This window comes from Strigops habroptila, chromosome 5 (genome assembly GCF_004027225.2).
Source record: "Strigops habroptila isolate Jane chromosome 5, bStrHab1.2.pri, whole genome shotgun sequence".
In the NCBI taxonomy this organism is placed as follows: domain Eukaryota; kingdom Metazoa; phylum Chordata; class Aves; order Psittaciformes; family Psittacidae; genus Strigops; species Strigops habroptila.
Window position 1 is genome coordinate 19,518,033 of NC_044281.2, and position 16,482 is coordinate 19,534,514.

General features: G+C 35.7%; 1 protein-coding gene across 5 annotated transcripts in view; it reads left to right on the plus strand.

Annotated features, from left to right (window-relative positions):
• The window catches only part of LOC115609032 (neurabin-1-like), a 43,123-nt gene that overhangs the window by 9,880 nt on the left and 16,761 nt on the right, over positions 1–16,482 (plus strand). For all 5 annotated transcript variants that reach the window (XM_030488681.1, XM_030488680.1, XM_030488682.1 and 2 more), the window contains exons 3-13: positions 4,765–4,897; positions 5,372–5,492; positions 6,004–6,108; positions 6,284–6,404; positions 6,853–6,996; positions 8,877–8,930; positions 10,707–10,936; positions 12,597–12,693; positions 12,774–12,963; positions 13,771–13,922; positions 14,666–14,999. In XM_030488681.1, coding sequence (XP_030344541.1) covers positions 4,765–4,897; positions 5,372–5,492; positions 6,004–6,108; positions 6,284–6,404; positions 6,853–6,996; positions 8,877–8,930; positions 10,707–10,936; positions 12,597–12,693; positions 12,774–12,963; positions 13,771–13,922; positions 14,666–14,999 — 1,681 coding nt within the window. The remainder of the gene's footprint in view (positions 1–4,764; positions 4,898–5,371; positions 5,493–6,003; positions 6,109–6,283; positions 6,405–6,852; positions 6,997–8,876; positions 8,931–10,706; positions 10,937–12,596; positions 12,694–12,773; positions 12,964–13,770; positions 13,923–14,665; positions 15,000–16,482) is intronic.

A 16,482-nucleotide genomic window follows, 5' to 3' on the forward strand; every position in this document is an offset into this window, starting at 1 on the left:
TTTGATTGTCATGCAGAGCTACAAGATAAGTGTGTGTGTGCGACCTGCCTGTCCACCTGTTTGGTAACAGAAAATGCTACATTGAGTATAATGGCTTATAATGTTAACCTGTTTAACAGTTATCACCCATTCTGAATACTTTTTGAAGAAGAGTCAAAGTGTGGGTTTGTTGTTTTTTGTTTGGTTTTTTTTTTCGTTTAAAGTAAGCAAAATGTTTCTGTTTGCTGATTAAAGGATTTGATAGCATGAGTTGACTAAAATCAGGTATTGTCACGTTCCACTTAGAATAGAACAAGTAGTGGTAATGAAATACTAACCATGTAGCTTTTGGAAACAGAGGGAAGAGTGGGTAGCAGTAATGAGATGTCTAACTGAAGAGGGAGATTGTAAGAGTAAACTGTAAAGTGTACATTATACTTCAGTCCTACTTCAGTGCTACTGATTCAAATGATTATTCGTGTTTGCCTGGGCACTTCACACTTTGCCAGGCATATCAATGTGGAAGGATGAAACTGTTCACTAATAGATAATATTCCCTGAGCCACCACTTGTGTTTTGCATGCTTGGCCTTGCTGAGTGTCAGTGAACTCGTGTGTTAAAAGTAAGAATCATGTTTCAGAAGAAATGTGAACCAACTGGTGTAGTCGTTGCTAGGTGTGGTGTGCAGGTGTCAGTAACACTCAAGTGCCTCTCTCAGCTGTGAAGTGTTACTTTAGCTGCCTGTGCAGGTGCTGTGGGGCTTTCCAGCAAATACTGTGATGTGACATGAGGATGTTAAAGCAGTGTTGATGTTGCTCCCGTTCCAGTTAGCTGAGAGCCCTTCTGGGCAGTTACTGGCTTCTTCATATGTAAGTTTAATTACTTTTGTAGTGTTCTGCTTTTGATCAGGCACAAACTAATCTATCTGCTAGAAATTAATATGGGAGTGGAGGTCTTTGGGCTGTGTTTTATAGCTCGGTAGCAGTTTCATGCAAACACGTGGTAAATTAGTGTTAACCCTCTAACAAGATTAAGGTTCTGCTAAAACTAACATACTTCTTAAGGAGAGCTTTTTCTTTTTAAGTGCTGCTAAGGGTTTGAATTAAGTGAGGTTGTTGTTCTTCTATGATAATGCTTATTTCTGTGATAGCACTAAGATGATGTAATGGAGATTTGTAGTTCTGTATGGTAACAGGAACTGAATGGTAGGGTCTTTTAGACAGTAGGCTATGTTGGGATTTTGTGGGGGGTTTTTTGAGTGCTTGCCTTGGTATTACCATCTTCATAGAAGGACACAAACTGAGTTTTGAATTAAAAAAGTGATTAATTTTCCAGGTGTGAAAAATGCAGTTTGTTCTGTCTCCAAATAAATATATATACTGTGCAAGGACTAAGTATATATTTGAAAAATTCTGGTTACATATCTTAACAATTTAATTCAAATAACCCTTAAAAATTCAGCCCTCTTTCAGACCTTTTTTTGATTAATTATTTTGATTCATTATTCACAAGTTATTTTCATTCTGAAGAAAAGAGGTCTTGAGCATAAAAAGACATTTATTCCCTCCCCCCCTTCCCCTCAGATAATGGGGTTTATCATTGCTTTTTAGCTTGACAGGATCCAGAAGTTATTAATGTTAGGTTAACCTTCTGGATATATAACCTTCTAACCTGGATATATAACAAGCTATGGTAAAAGGCTTGTAAAATTCACCTGATTTCCACGGTAAAAATCATGTGGTTTCTCCTATGTTGAGACGATAACTTGTATTTGCTAAAGCAACTTTTAAAAATATCACTTGCACACTAATAATTTTATCATTTCTGGCTAGCAGTGGCTTAATAGTAAGATTAGAATTTCTTTTGTCCCTAATGCATTCAGTGACTAAACCCTGCCAGACATAGCACAGGGATGAACTGTGTTTAGCTTTCTCATCAATCTTCCAAACTGTGTAACTTGTGTTATTTGTTATCCACATTTTAACTGTGTTTAGTGTTAGTTTTGCTACTTGGCGAGAGCAATTTGCTGAGCAGTTCTGTGTTTTCTATATTAGTATCAACAATTTTACTATTTCCATCTTACAAAAGACGAATATCATGTTATGATTCCACATGTACACAACAAAAAGTTCTGTCTTTTGCCCTTGACTCTTTGGCCATAGTTTTCTTAGTGTGCTCTTGCTTTTCTTTTAGTTAATGCATTGTTTGGCTTCTGGTTATATATCAGTTTTTCCTCTATTCTTTGTAAATTCATGTTTTTCCTCAAAATTATTTTTCTGAAGATGAGGAAGGCAGGGGAGGGGGAGTGTCTTACTGTTTTGAACTGGGTTTATCTTGTCTTAATTGTGAGGTTATGTTTTTAGAATATTATCTAAACAGTCTCACACACTTGCCATCTTTCACCTTTAAAAGGAAAGAAGGAATTCTTTTAATGGATTACTCAGAACTGACTTCAGATAGGTTTTTCTTAAAAAGCTAGTGTGCATAAATATTAGTGATCTTCATTTGCAGAGAGATATATATATGTTTGTGCTACTATTTTATGAGTAACAATTATAAACATCACTGCAGTCTAAGCCACCACTAGTTTTAAATTCTGTGACCCACTCCAGGCAGACGGTCAATTCCTATAGTCAATTTTGTGTCAAAATGGGCTACTTCCATGAGACTATCGAGTACAATGCTATTACTTCCAAGTTGGAAAAATATTTAGTAATTTTTAGACATTCCAGATATATTTTACTGCTGGCTGTCTAAGACTTGCAGCATATGTAATGCTGTTATGATGGTGCGGCTGCTTCCCTGACATTTCCAGCACTTTATAAAGGCTTGTGTAAGGATCTGATCATCCCTTTCCTAATGTAATTTTTCAGTAGATAGCGTCTACTTGCATGATCTTCTGCTTTGTGAGTTAGACCCCTGAGTTGTAAAGAGTCAAGAAAATAAGCTGTTAGTGTCTCCAAAATGAACTGCTACCAATCTCCCCATTTTGCTCATTCAGCTTTTTGATAGTTAGTGATCTTTAATATTTTAGTCATATTATTAATACTAGATCATATGTACGCTTATAAATAAGCAGACTTGATTTTTTTTTATGCCCCAGTATTTGCTTTGTTCTCAAAAACTCAAATATTCTCATTAATAGGTTATCATTTGTCCACTCATGAACTTTCTTATTATAAAGATTATTTTTTAAAATTTTTTAATTTTTTGAATTTTTTTTTTTTAATTTTTACTTGGGGGGGGGGAAGGAACCAGGGAAGAAGGAACCAAGCTAGGGGGTGGGGAGAGAGATTAAATTAAAGAACTTGGCTTTTTGTTTTTCTGATAGTGCTAGAGTAAGGATACTTGAGACCGTTTGGATGGTTTTCTGTGTCTATTTTGCAGATTTTTCTGTAAAGTTTTAAGGAAGATGGGTGCTGTAAGTGCAACCCTTGTCTTTCTATGTCTAGTTGTTGCCCACTAGTGTCTGTATGATAGTCCAGAGGAGTTTATTAGTTTGTTTACCTTGAAGCAAGACTTAGGAAGCACAACTTTTCGGGAAGGTTCTTTTACTGCGGGATACATAAGGCTTCTGAGAGTGGGTTTCTTCCTTCCCTTTCAGCCGAGTGGATCTAATCTTGTATACTTATTGGACTGCTCTATGGCCATGCCATGTTTCTGGAGTAGCTGTTTTGCAGGATGTGGTGAAGAGTTTGTGAAACTGTCCTCCAGCTGTAGCCTGGACATGAAGCAGTAAGCTTCCTCATGGGAAATACTGGGTTCTATTAGGTGCTTTTGGGTAATCTGTTTCAATAATTGCTTTCCTGTGTCTGAGATTACTGCCATGCAGAGCTAACACCATATACTAACAGATGTAAATTCACTGGGACAATGTTAATTACAGTTAATTGCCTGATTTACATGGTTGCAGTTACTTGTCTAGGTAGTTTTAGTGGGAAAATGCAAAAGTTACAGAAACAGAGCAGGCCAGTGTACGTTAACTTTGTGTCAGCACTGCACGTTCTTGACTGGGAGGTAGCTGCTGCAGCTGCAGTCCGTAACTGTGTGTTAATCTTACAGTGATGTTGAGTAAAAGAGTCAGTGACTTAAGCAGATAAACCTTGATTTCCAGCTAAATTGGGGGGTGCTGTATTTTTTTCTTTTGTTCTTTTTCCCTAGCTTATGACTTTAAATACAAAAAATGAACCTGCTGATAAGTAAAATTCACCCTGTTACGAGTAACTCGTTCTTCCTTTCTAGATTTCTGTCTTAATTTGTGTTGTTTATCTTGTATTTTTAACAATTCAGAATTTCAGCTGGAGTGATTCCTAAAAATAGTGATGTGTGTAACAAGGCATTTCCTTTTCCTGGGAAACTGCATGATTCCCTTGCAAAATCAGAAAACTATATCTGTTTGAAGCACTGCAATTGGCAGATGGTGTGGGGGGAGGGAAGAAGAGAGGAAGAAGGATTTGGGGGAATGTAGTTCTAAAAAAAGTCACACTATATCAAAGAGGAGATGACTGATTTCCTTGACTGATTACTTTTAACTATTTGGTGCATTTACAACACAAAAAGTATTCAAGATTTTGTTTTGAAACTTGTAAAATGTTTCTTCTGTGCAAGTTGGAAACCATCTTGACAGCAGCAGGATTTATTAAATATTTATTAAATCGATGATTGTTTAGAAAATGGGCTCTTCAAAAATACCCCTTCAATTTCCTTACTGATTTTCTTTCAATTATATCATGTTTGGAATGGGTTGGGAAAGCACTAAAAAAAGTTTTCTATTACCTTTCTTAGGTTTTCAGTACTTACTCAAATGAAGACTATGATAGACGTAATGAAGAAGTTGACCCTGTGGCAGCCTCAGCTGAGTATGAACTTGAGAAAAGAGTGGAAAAAATGGAAGTGTTTCCTGTGGAAATTGAAAAAGGTGCAAATCAAACCTTGAACATTTGCAAGAGATACTATATGCACAAAAGATAAAAACAATTTTAAACTCTATTTTCCCTGAATTTAGGTCTTGAATTTTTGCATGTATGTTCAGGCTTTCATTTGTGGCTAATTGTGTTGAATTTAGTGAACATTAACTGGACAGGCATCTACTAAGTGCAAATTGTCATACCTAATTGAAGTTAGAAAGGCTGCATTACTGAGTGACAGATCTGCACTAAATATATACAATTCATAGATCTTGCTCTCTCATGAAGCTTTGAATCTAACAGGTAGTTGTAACTACAGAACAAAAAGGCTTTAAGTAGTATCGAGATTGAAAACATGTCTCTTTTTTTAAGTGAATTTTCATATCTTTTGTGAGGAAGGACTTGGAACACACTGAAGCAGCTCACTGCTGCTCAGTGTTCCATCTTGTGTTATGCGGCTAATATTAGATTTTTGAATCCCTTAGGTGACAGTGGTCTGGGCATCAGTATTATTGGAATGGGAGTTGGTGCTGATCAGGGACTGGAAAAACTAGGTATTTTTGTAAAAACAATAACAGATGGTGGAGCTGCTCAGAGAGATGGACGGTGAGTTTTTCATTGAATTGATTATGCTTTTTACAACCTTTTAACTGAGCCCAATTGTTTTAATTGGATATGCTAAATGCTGTGAATATAAGTACAAAAGCTGAATGTAGCTGAATAAATATTGCATTCCTGCTTTATGTTGTGGAGGTTTTTTTAAACATGGGTTTTATTTGATAGGGAACGTTTTTGCAAAATAAGCATAGATCTGCTTACAGCAAATGTAAGAACAACTTTGAATGTCCCCATGTGCAAAAGTGCCACAGAATTATGTTGACACCCCAAGTCACCAATCACTATGTAAATAGTAGGAACAATGTAAAGACAAATAGTGTGCAAATTTTAATTGGTAATCTGCACAGAAGCCGAGGATCAAGAGATTGTTTTTAAGCAATTAATTTCTTGAGACTCATAATTTCTCATTTTAAATACTAGTGAGTTTTAAGTGAAACTTGTCATGTCAAAAATTTGTTAAGCCAGAATATTTTTGTTGAATCATATGTTTATTTTGCAGAATTCAAGTAAACGATCAGATTGTTGAGGTTGATGGCATAAGTCTAGTAGGAGTGACACAGTTCTTTGCAGCTACTGTATTAAAAAACACCAAAGGCACGGTGAGGTACGTATGTTTTCTATGAAATAGTACTTTGGTTTTGTCATTTTTTGTTAATGGAGAGTACAAAACCGTAATCTGAAAGTTTTACAAAGACATCATTGAAGGCAACAGTGAGGCAAACTAATTTCTTAAGCATATCTTTATGTTTTTGCAGCAATAATTTGTTTGTTTTCTGTAGGTTTCTGATTGGGAGAGAGAAGCCCGGGACTCAGAGTGAAGTAGCCCGCCTCATTAGTGAGACCTTAGAGCAGGAGAGATGTCTCTACGAGCAGCACTATGTTCATGATGATACAGAGCAGGTAAAACATCATGCCATACCTACATATTTTTAAAAGTACATTGCGCTACATGCAGTAACTTCTGCAAATGGAATAGATGTTTTTTGAATCAAATTGAACAGGTAACTTGTTAAAACCAGAAACGGCAAACTTCATACGTTACAATTACAAGGCACATGATTATCACTACTTGCTATCCTTCCAATTTATCAATAATCCAAAAGGTATTTTGAAGTATCAGCTGTCTATGATTGTTTTGTGTGTGGCTTACTCAGCTCTCTTTTGTGGAACATTAATGAAGGTGTTTGCAAGTCATCTTCAAAGCTTATCCTAGGTATAAGAAACTAAAAAGGAATAGTAATGAGTTGAGAAAAATTTTGCAACTGATTGGATTTCCTGTGTCCTTTTGTTATTGCTGCTACCATAATGCAAAGTGTATATGTGTGTTATGATTTTCCCATTTTGTCAGGATGATGACTATGATGATGACGACGATACATATGAGTCCCACTTACATGGAAAATCTGTAGAAGTTTTTGATCTTCCTGACAATGAAGATATTGGTTTATCACTGGATATGGATTCGGCACAGTCTCTTCTTAAATTTAAAGAGGTGTGGTGGCAATTTCTTAAATATTCTTTCTGATGCACTGGGGCACATCTGAACCTTGTAACATTTGGATACAATATCCTACATGTCCCCCTCATTGTGGTTTTGGGCTTGTTTTCCCAACATTGCCATAAATCTCTGGTAAATGTCCCCTGAAATATAGGTCTTCTGTAATTTTCTGATCCCTGCTTCCCTGTACATAATTATATTATACTAAATGCTCCTTTGATTTAAATGAAATTTAAAAAAGCCCTTGAAAACAAGCACTAGAACCCAACATCACTTCCCTCCTTGTTGTGATGTCTGAACATTGCATTAAATAGGTATAATACTTCTCTTAGTTCTTCTTTGGCCCATTGGACTTTGTATTTATTTGCTGCATAGTAGAATGGCTTTAGCTGTGGCGGGGAGCATGGTGGGACAGATGCCCATTCTGAATGGTTTTGAGTGTTATGGCTAGGTGCTCTTCAGGAAGACAAGAAATACACATCTGATCTCTTGCTGTAGTCCCTGAGGTCTGCACTTGATTCTCTAGATAGGCATGCTTTTGGTTTCCAGTTTTTTTTCAGCTGATGCCTTCTAGGTTTTTTTTATGGTGTATTTTTTGGAAGTAATGAGTTTGTAAACCCAATGGGGCGTTCCAGACTGTGAATCTCAATTTAATGTAATTGGAAAATTGGGTTCCCTTTTCCCAAGGTTTTTATAAATGAGCATATTTGCTTTGTTCAGGTCTGTGGAATTTAAATGAGGATATAGTGGTGTAATCTCTGGCATTTAGGGGTCTGGGCTTCTTTGGTAGATTTAAGTCCCTGTCATTTTCACTCTGGAGGAAAAAAATATACTGCAAAGAAACTGTTTTTTTTTTTCAGATGCCATTGTGCATACATGAGCTTATTTTTGTAAAGCATCGATATTTTTGAGACCTTAAGTCTGCTCTCTTCATAACATTGATGATGTTGAGGAAGTTGACATTTTAGGCTATTGATCACTAGAGAATGTTTACAGTTTTCATAGGTTAGGAAGCACAGCAGCAGGCTGCAGCATCTTTTCATAAGTGTTATCTTTACTGGGAATACAATTAAATTCTCAGCTAGAATCATTACTGTGCTATTATTAACAATCTAAATGAAGGATAGTCATGGATTCATTTGTTTTAGTGTATGTTTGATGCACTATGCCTTGTCACAAAACAAAACAACAAAAAACCCCACAAACCAGAAATATAAAAACCAACCAACCAAAACCACCTGCCTCAGGGTTACAGATGGAAAGGGAGATACAAGAATTACCTAATAGTTGACCAAAAAAATGCTCTTTTACACTCATGCTGTTTTCTTAAGACATATTAAGGATAATCTTTAAATTTGGCTTAAGTGTAGCCTTTATTTCTAATAATCCTGTGAAGATTTGTGGTATAAAGTACAAGGCTTAATTTTAGAACAAAGCCAGCATGTTTGTAAGTACTGATAAGTAAAAATACTTAGTACTGTTAAAATTTTACTTGATTCTGTGTACTGGTTGTCATCATGAGCACAGTGCTGCCTTTTCATTGTCCTGGCATGTTAAAACATTATTTTAACCTACCCACTTTTCTTAATGTCTAGACAACCGTGTAGGATTTTTAGCTATGGGTGGTCATGAATTGATTCTTGTAGCAAGTAGAATATACCATAGAACTTTTTGGTTTTAATTTGAGTTCAACATTTTTTATTTTTTTTTTTTAATAAAAGCTCATGATCAGTTCTGTAATTGACAAAATAAGTTGACTTTTTTCCTCAAACCATTTTTATTGTAACATAAGGGAATCATGGACAAATAATTAAAACTAGGATTTCAAATGCCATTTTGAGTGCGTCCATATGATTTGTTTGTTTGTTTTTCAGCTACAATTGAAACATGCAGTAACAATAGCTGAAGTGAATCAACTGAAGGAGAGAGTAAGTTTTCAGAGAATGTTATTATTGGGAGGGGGTGGAGAGTGTTGGTTGGTTTGGGTTTTCTTATTTCAACTTACAGATTTTACCAAGAATAGGCTGAATGCAGAAGGCAGCAATCTGTTTTAAGCCTCAGGCTCTATGTACTCTGTGTTACGCTAGACAGGCATTTCTAAGCTGAAAAATAAATAAAACTCAACAGCACCACCAAAAAAAACAAAACCCCAACAAAAAACATCCAACCTCAAAATCTCCTCTGTGCTATTATAAAATGTATGCTTCAGCATTACTGCTTAGAGAAGAACTGAATATAATGAAGTACTGTATGAAACAAGCTCCCAAAGAAATATAAGAATGTTTTCAGTGGATAGAACTTGTCTTATTTAGTGTAGAGTTGGCACTTACAGACAATGGCTTGTGGCTAACTTTCTGTTACCAGAAAGTTACCTTGTTTCCCCTTTTTTCCCTTCTCAAATTTCTGACCTGCTTTGGGGAGAGAGCCTTTTCCAGCTTTTTTGGAGTTTTTTCTTCCGCTTTGTGAGGATTGGTTCAACACTTCAGCTTTCTCTGGGAAAGGGTTTATTGTTCTTTTTGCTGCTTTTTCCATTGATGGAGATCTGTGCCTTTTTCTGGAAATATTTGTTGTAGGTGAGCTGCTGCTTTTACTCCATTGCCCTTCAGCGTTGCCTTGCTGAGATACGTGCACCCTAGGACAAGTTGCAGCACATTGCTGGGGTCAGGTAGCAAGTGGGGAGGGAATAGTGCTGCAGATTGCGATGATTTTGAATAACAGTATCTATTGGGGGTTTTCTTGCACTCTGCAAATGTTCAGAGCTCCAAGTGTAGAGAGGCAAGCAGCCAAAACTTCTTTGTGTTCTTATGATAGTTCTGATTTTGATTTCTGACAGTGCTCCTTGTCCTTGCAGTATTCTTGAAATTTGGCCCATCTGGATCATTAAAAAGTGTTAAAAATGTTAGTACAACTCACTGTGCCATTTTTAATTCAAGAAATTCTTGGTCCTTTCAACATCTCTGTTCCACCAGCAGGTGATCTTAACTGGCATCAAAAGCAGTGATTTCCTCTGTAAATGGTGTCCCCAAAGAAGGAGGCCTGGAGATACTAAGTGATATCCTGTCTGCTCACTCCTGCAAGGCCTGGAGAACTTCTCATGTTACCATTCCCTTTTATAATGTGGCTGCTGTCAAGCTGAAGGGGCTCCATTCCTTTCCTTTGTCGTGACAATGTTTGGTGTTTTTCTGCATTAGCCCCAGGAAAGCAAACCATGGATATATCATAATTTATTAGTAAGACAATGTCTCGCAGAGTACCAGGGAAGATCAGCTGGCCTCATTAGTTTTATTCAGAAAGCTGTTGGTAACAACATAGTAGGACAGGGAGCTTGTCTTATACATGTGAAGATTCTGTATCTCCAGTTGCCAGGTAGTCAAAATAGGCCTTTCCAGAGGTATTAAGAAGTGGTGAGGTCTTGAACAAGTCATCACAAGCTAACAATAAAGGTCTTACTCATTTTATCTCTTTAAAAGGAAGCAATACTAATAAGGAAGCAGTAGAAGACTCTTGGGTTTGAGTTCTAAACTTACTTGGATTAGCAACGGTTGGAAGAGTTGATAAGAGTTCTTTAAAAGTTCAGTGTCTTGTTTTAATATTACTGATAAGTATTTAATGGTTATTAGCTATTCTCTACTTAAACGTGTATAAAGAACTTTTTCGTTTTATCTTTTAGTTTAGATTAATTCCTTAAGTATTAATCTTTTCAGTTAAAAATTGTTGAAGCGGAAAAAAATGAATGGAAACTGAGTCGAGCCCAACTTCAGCAAAACTTAGATGAAAGCAAAGAGAAAATCAAAAAGTTAGAGACCTACTGGTTAGAGGCACAGAGTTTATGCAAAACAGTAAATGAGCATCTTAAAGAAACTCAAGAACAATGTGATGCCCTTGAAAAGAAATACAGCAAGGCCAAGAAATTGCTTAAAGATTATCAACAAAAGTAAGTACTCCAAAATGCCAGGTTCTATTTCTTGCTTGTATGTTTTGTACATTATGGGGAAAGCTGACAGCAATACCTGGGGGTCGGATTTGCTTAACACACTTTCTTTGCATTTTGTCAGAGTTTAGGGAAGCAGTGGGCTATACATGCTGAATTCTTACGTACCTTAAGTCACCAGCTTCTGGAAAGGTTCTTGCTGCTGCTTTTGATTCTAAGCTTAGGAAAAATTATTTAATATTTCAATAACAAATTTTTAAAACAGTTGAGAAACTGTAGTGCATCTAAACTTTTGGAAGGACTGCTTGAAATTTGGCATGAGGTATTTGGCAATACCTTTTGCTGTTTGTGGAAAAACCCTCTAGTTTTGACGAACTTAAATGTTCCAGATAGAGTAGGCATCAAAGGACGTATAATAAGAGCCAGACAAGTGTGATTCGGTCTGAGTCAGGAGTTGCAGGGGGAGTAGAAGGATTTCTGAGAAGAATTAAGGTTTTGGGTTTTGTACCTAGCCCATCAAAATGCAGCATGAAAACAGTATGTTCAATCTGTTAACAGGTTTGGGATTTTTAGTACAGGTAATATTGCTTATCCAATACACCTCTTGTCATACAGGTGTGTCTGTTCTTTTTTTCCTCTTAGCTGAATGGGAGCTAAATGCAAAATACATATAGAAATATCTTGATAATACAGAATGCAACCATTGATCTCGGTGGTTTCTGTAAGCGTATCTCAAATATCTCCACTTGCTACTTATTTTTAAAGGCAGCTTGCATTATCTTTAGCTCTGTAGTCCACATTGGGAAATGTTGCTTTTCCAAGTGCATTTTGTGCTTTTTGGTGAGCTTTTTAAAGGTCTCCTTTCCCCTCTTCTCCCAAGCTTATCCACACGGAAGCTCAAAAGTACGTTAAGATGACTGCTAACAGGCTAGTTTCCATTTCCTCGCTGTATCGCAAATGCCCATTAGTCCTTTGACTGTCCCTGAAGCTTTTGCATTTTGTGTAGATGTTCTATGCTGATTTTCTGTGTTTGTATGTTATTCCATCTGACTTGCAGGAAGAAGCCGCTTTTATTTTTGTTTCCTTCTTATAATCATTGTTTCTTTTTGTGAAACCAGCCGCTGCAATTTCTGAAGGAGTAACCAAGTAGAAACTTGAAATGCAACTTGTTCTCCTATAAAGAAGTTTAGCATAGCTTTTGGAAGAAAAATGCTGTGTGTGCATGTATCTACGTGGAAGAGAAATGTATCTTTGTGTAAGATGTAATGATTGGAGTCATGCATATATTTCATGCTTTAAATGTGTATGCAACTTGCCACTTTTGAAGGTAGAGAGATGGTTGTAACTTTGTAGAAAAAGTGTTGCAACGCATCCTTTTTCAGCCCAGAGTAAATTATGGTGTCATATATATTCTTTTTCCTTTTTTTTTTTTTGAAGGCAGTAGAGGCATACAAATACATAGCTCATTTTATGACATTACAAGATTAATGAATTGGTTATACCTTACAGGCTGGTTTTTTTGGGTTTTGTTTTGGTTGGTTTGGTTTTTTTCAAAGTTTACTAACAGTCCTTTTTAGTAAATGCAACTGTGCGTATTTTTATGTATTTTTCTACATTTCTATACATTACTGTTTCATATATATGTGTACATTTCTTTCACCAGAGAAACAGAATTTATGAAAAAAGAAGAGGATCATTCAAGGCTACTTGAAGAGAGGGACCAGAAATATGCAGAACAGCTGAGAGTATATCAGGAAAAAGTAAAGGAGTATTATATTTTGAAATAGACTTCTGCATTCTTGGAGAGTTGTATCTCACTTCTGAATTTTAATTCTTGCAGATTTCAGAGCTTGAAAGCAAATTAAAAGTATATGAGAGAATGCCATATATGTTTGGAGGTGGGACTTTATTGGAAGATGTCTGTCAAAGCCCAGGCCAATATAATGAAGATTTGAAGACTAAAGAAGAAAATGAAAAAGAAACTGAATCAGTAGAAGACAGACTACATTCTTCCGATATGTTAATTTCTGGTAAGTAGGTTATAGGATCTTTGATTTGCATTCAATAAAAATTAATAGTTGTATGTGTAGTAGTTGTTTGTTTGCTATTTCTTACTAACTGGGTAAATGTTTGACCTGAATGAGTGCAGGTATTTTTGTTTAGGTCCCCCAACATTTTCCATATTGTAGTCATATATTATTTTAAATGCTGCGGGGAAGAGGAGATAGGTGGAGAGAGATCCATCTTTGCAGTTCCTCAGGTTCTCTGTTGGTGAAACTGATAGTGGGACTAAACCACCAAGATTTGTCAGTTAAAATCCCACTGATTTTAAGCTATGATTTACACCCAAACTTGCTGGGTTTTTAATTTGTCTTGTAATTTTGTGTCTAGAATGCTATAAGATATCATATGGTGGTTTAAAGGAGGACATTTTTGAAAGATTTGGTGGATGCTTATGTACTTTAAAGAGCCTTTAAGAACAAGGATAGGAAGGTACATTTTGGGCACAAATTCTCATCTACTTGAGAATAAAATTCCATTTTCAAGCCGTAATACAATTATATCCTGATCTGGTGGATTATTTTTTTTTAATTGAAGAAACTGGATAGAAATATATTTAAAAATAATTAAAATTTGCTATCGCAATATGTTAAAATATTATAGTATTATATAAAACAGTATTTTCACATAGTAATGATTAACAAGTAAAATAATTCTGATTTAACTTCTGAATATTCTTCTGGACAGTGGGTTGGAGAATTTGCCTACCAGTTGTTTTGGACCTTTTTTTTTTTTTTTTTTTTTTTTTTTTTTAAAGTAGTACATATTTGTTGCAGATTTTGATGCTTTTGTTGGGGATACTCCCAGATTAGACACCAGTGCCCACAAAGCAAAAGCTCAGCTTGCTTTGAAAGTAAAACGCCAACCACCTTCTCGATCAAAGCTGAAAGAATCTCTTGGGGCTGGACAGCAGACTGCAGATCTACAGGTACCAATATTGGTAGATAATTATGCATTCAGGAGCCTGAATATATGTTCAGTTTTATCTGTATTTGCAATTTTAAGTGTTGTCTGTGCTTCATTCATACTGTGCCAAAGCATCATATTTTTATGCTGTAAATGAAAAACCCTGTTTGGGTTCATACCACATATATGATCTCTGATATGTTCTTTCTGGCACAGTTAATTTGAAGTTAGCAAAGAAATATGCAAACTTGTGTTCTGCTTCTACTTATTCAAAGATTTTATTATAGTGACAGTGGTATACTGTGAAATATGTTTATCATGTAATTCTCTCATCTTAAACAAGTTAGTTACCAAATTTCTTCAAAAACTAAGCACCTTGAAATGCTTCATTATTCCATAAATAATCATTGAAGCCCACAAAAAGTGTACAAGTAAAATATTCTAGTATGTTTCTGGAAAGCAGATTAATTGAGGTGTGTATAGTTAGTATATGAAATAGCCTGTTGTAGAGGGAGAAAATTGAGCTACTTTACTTAGTCTGAAAAGTGGTTTCATTGAATTAGAATGGCCAAGATATACCAGAACATTTCTGACTTGGCTGGAGAAAGATGATTTGGGATGTGCAGAAGGATCTGTGTATGTAACTTAAAATTTTCTGAACTGAGTAAGTTTGCATGTAGTACAGCATATCCTTACATCTTATGGAAGATCAGATAGTAATTATATGTCATGTTTGTCATAAAATATCTTTTGAATTTGTTGAAGGATGAGGATTCAGAAGATACTGTTCTTAACAGAGAACTTTCCCCTGTGTACCTAACCAAGACCTTAGAAACAAGTGAAAAATTAACTCTGCCACACCTGGATGACATAGATCGAAAGAGTGAAAAGCTTGAACAAACAGAAAGCACAGAAAGTCCTCTAGAGTCAAGTCCTTCTGCTTCCACACACTCTTCTCCAGTACACAAACCAAACAACGAAAATAGCACAACCACCACTTGTTCATCTCCTCCCGAAGAGATGGCTCCAAATTCTCCTCAAGGGTATTCCAAGAATGTTAAGCAAAGAGAAGCAAAAGGGAAAGGGAAAGAGGCCAAGGGTAAGACTTAAGGGTTTATTATTATTTTAATCCTTCGAGTTAAAGTATTACGGATTTTGGATAGCATTGAATATTGAACAGTAAACTACTTTGAGAGAAAGTGAGTTGACTACAGAGCTAATTACCTGCTCTAAAACCAGTTCTTAACTCTTCAGGAAAGTTTAAAGTTGTCAAAATGTGTGTGAGTTCATTGTATTCTGGTTTTACTTACTGAAAGTAAGTGGTAGTAGTATGTTCTGAAAATAAGCTTATCCTTTTAATTCCTCCATCTGCAACAAGTTCCTTACCAAATTTCTACAAAAGCTCAACATTTTCGAAATAATTTACAGCACCAAGAATCTAAAAGGTGCCTCCAAAATAAATGCTGTTTCAATAAAAATTACGGAAAAGAGTAGGCCTAAATCAGTTTGGTAAAAGCTCAAACCTATAAATCTAGAGAGTCTAGATGGTTGCCTTGACGTAAGCTAAAGGGGACGTAAGTCATTGACTGTGGATAACCAGTAAAGGTCCTAAGACATTTCTGCAGAACACTAGCCTCTTGAGTGGCAATATATTGGAGAGTAAGTCTGACTGATTTCCTGATTCCCCGTGTTGGCTTTGTGCTTCCAGATGTTATACAGGTGTTTAAACAAGATACGGATTCTGAATATTATGAGAATTACTGCATTATTCATCTTGCCCTCTTAGGATATTTCTCACTAGGAAAAGGTTGAAGGTATTATAATCAGCTTAGTCACTACTAATCATCATTTGATTGAAATATTTGGCTTTTTTTTCTTAAGTATAATTGAAAAAGGGATCAGATAAAATATTTTAAATGCTTGATATTTCCTCTAGTCAGCCAGCACAATACATAAAAGCAGATTATATTTGTTGTCTTTTCTGTACTGCTCAGACAAAACCTTTCTTTTAATACCCTGAAAACAGGATTTGTTTTATACTCTCCTCATTCTATGTGTTTCTATAAAGTTTGAAACAAAACTAGTCTCTACCCTACCTTTTGTTAGTTAAAAAACCAAAACCAAAACCCCCACAACTTACCAAAACAAGTACTTCATATATAGATGATTTTCCTTTCTTCTCTACATTTTTTTGGTGATGGATAAAGCATTGTAAACATTTTCCTAAAATTGGCAGTCACTGGAAGAGCTAATTAATGCAGTACATCAAAGATGAGGATTAGTATTGAAAGCTTGCTCTTTGTAGTCAAAATGGCACTAAATGCTACTTTCTGCTAGCTTGTTGCATTCTAACCATATTTAAATGTCTACCTATTATTTCATTGAAATAATCCTTTCTATTACCTTCCTGTCCATTCATGTATCATTCTGTATTTTAACCTATTGTACTGAGTTTTAGAAATTGCCTCTTTTCTTAGAATACTTCTTCTGGAGAGAGATCTGGAAACAAATGTCAGTATTAATTCTTCTGGTTTTGTATTTAAGTTGACAGAAAAAATAACCAGTTTAATTGGTAGTTACAA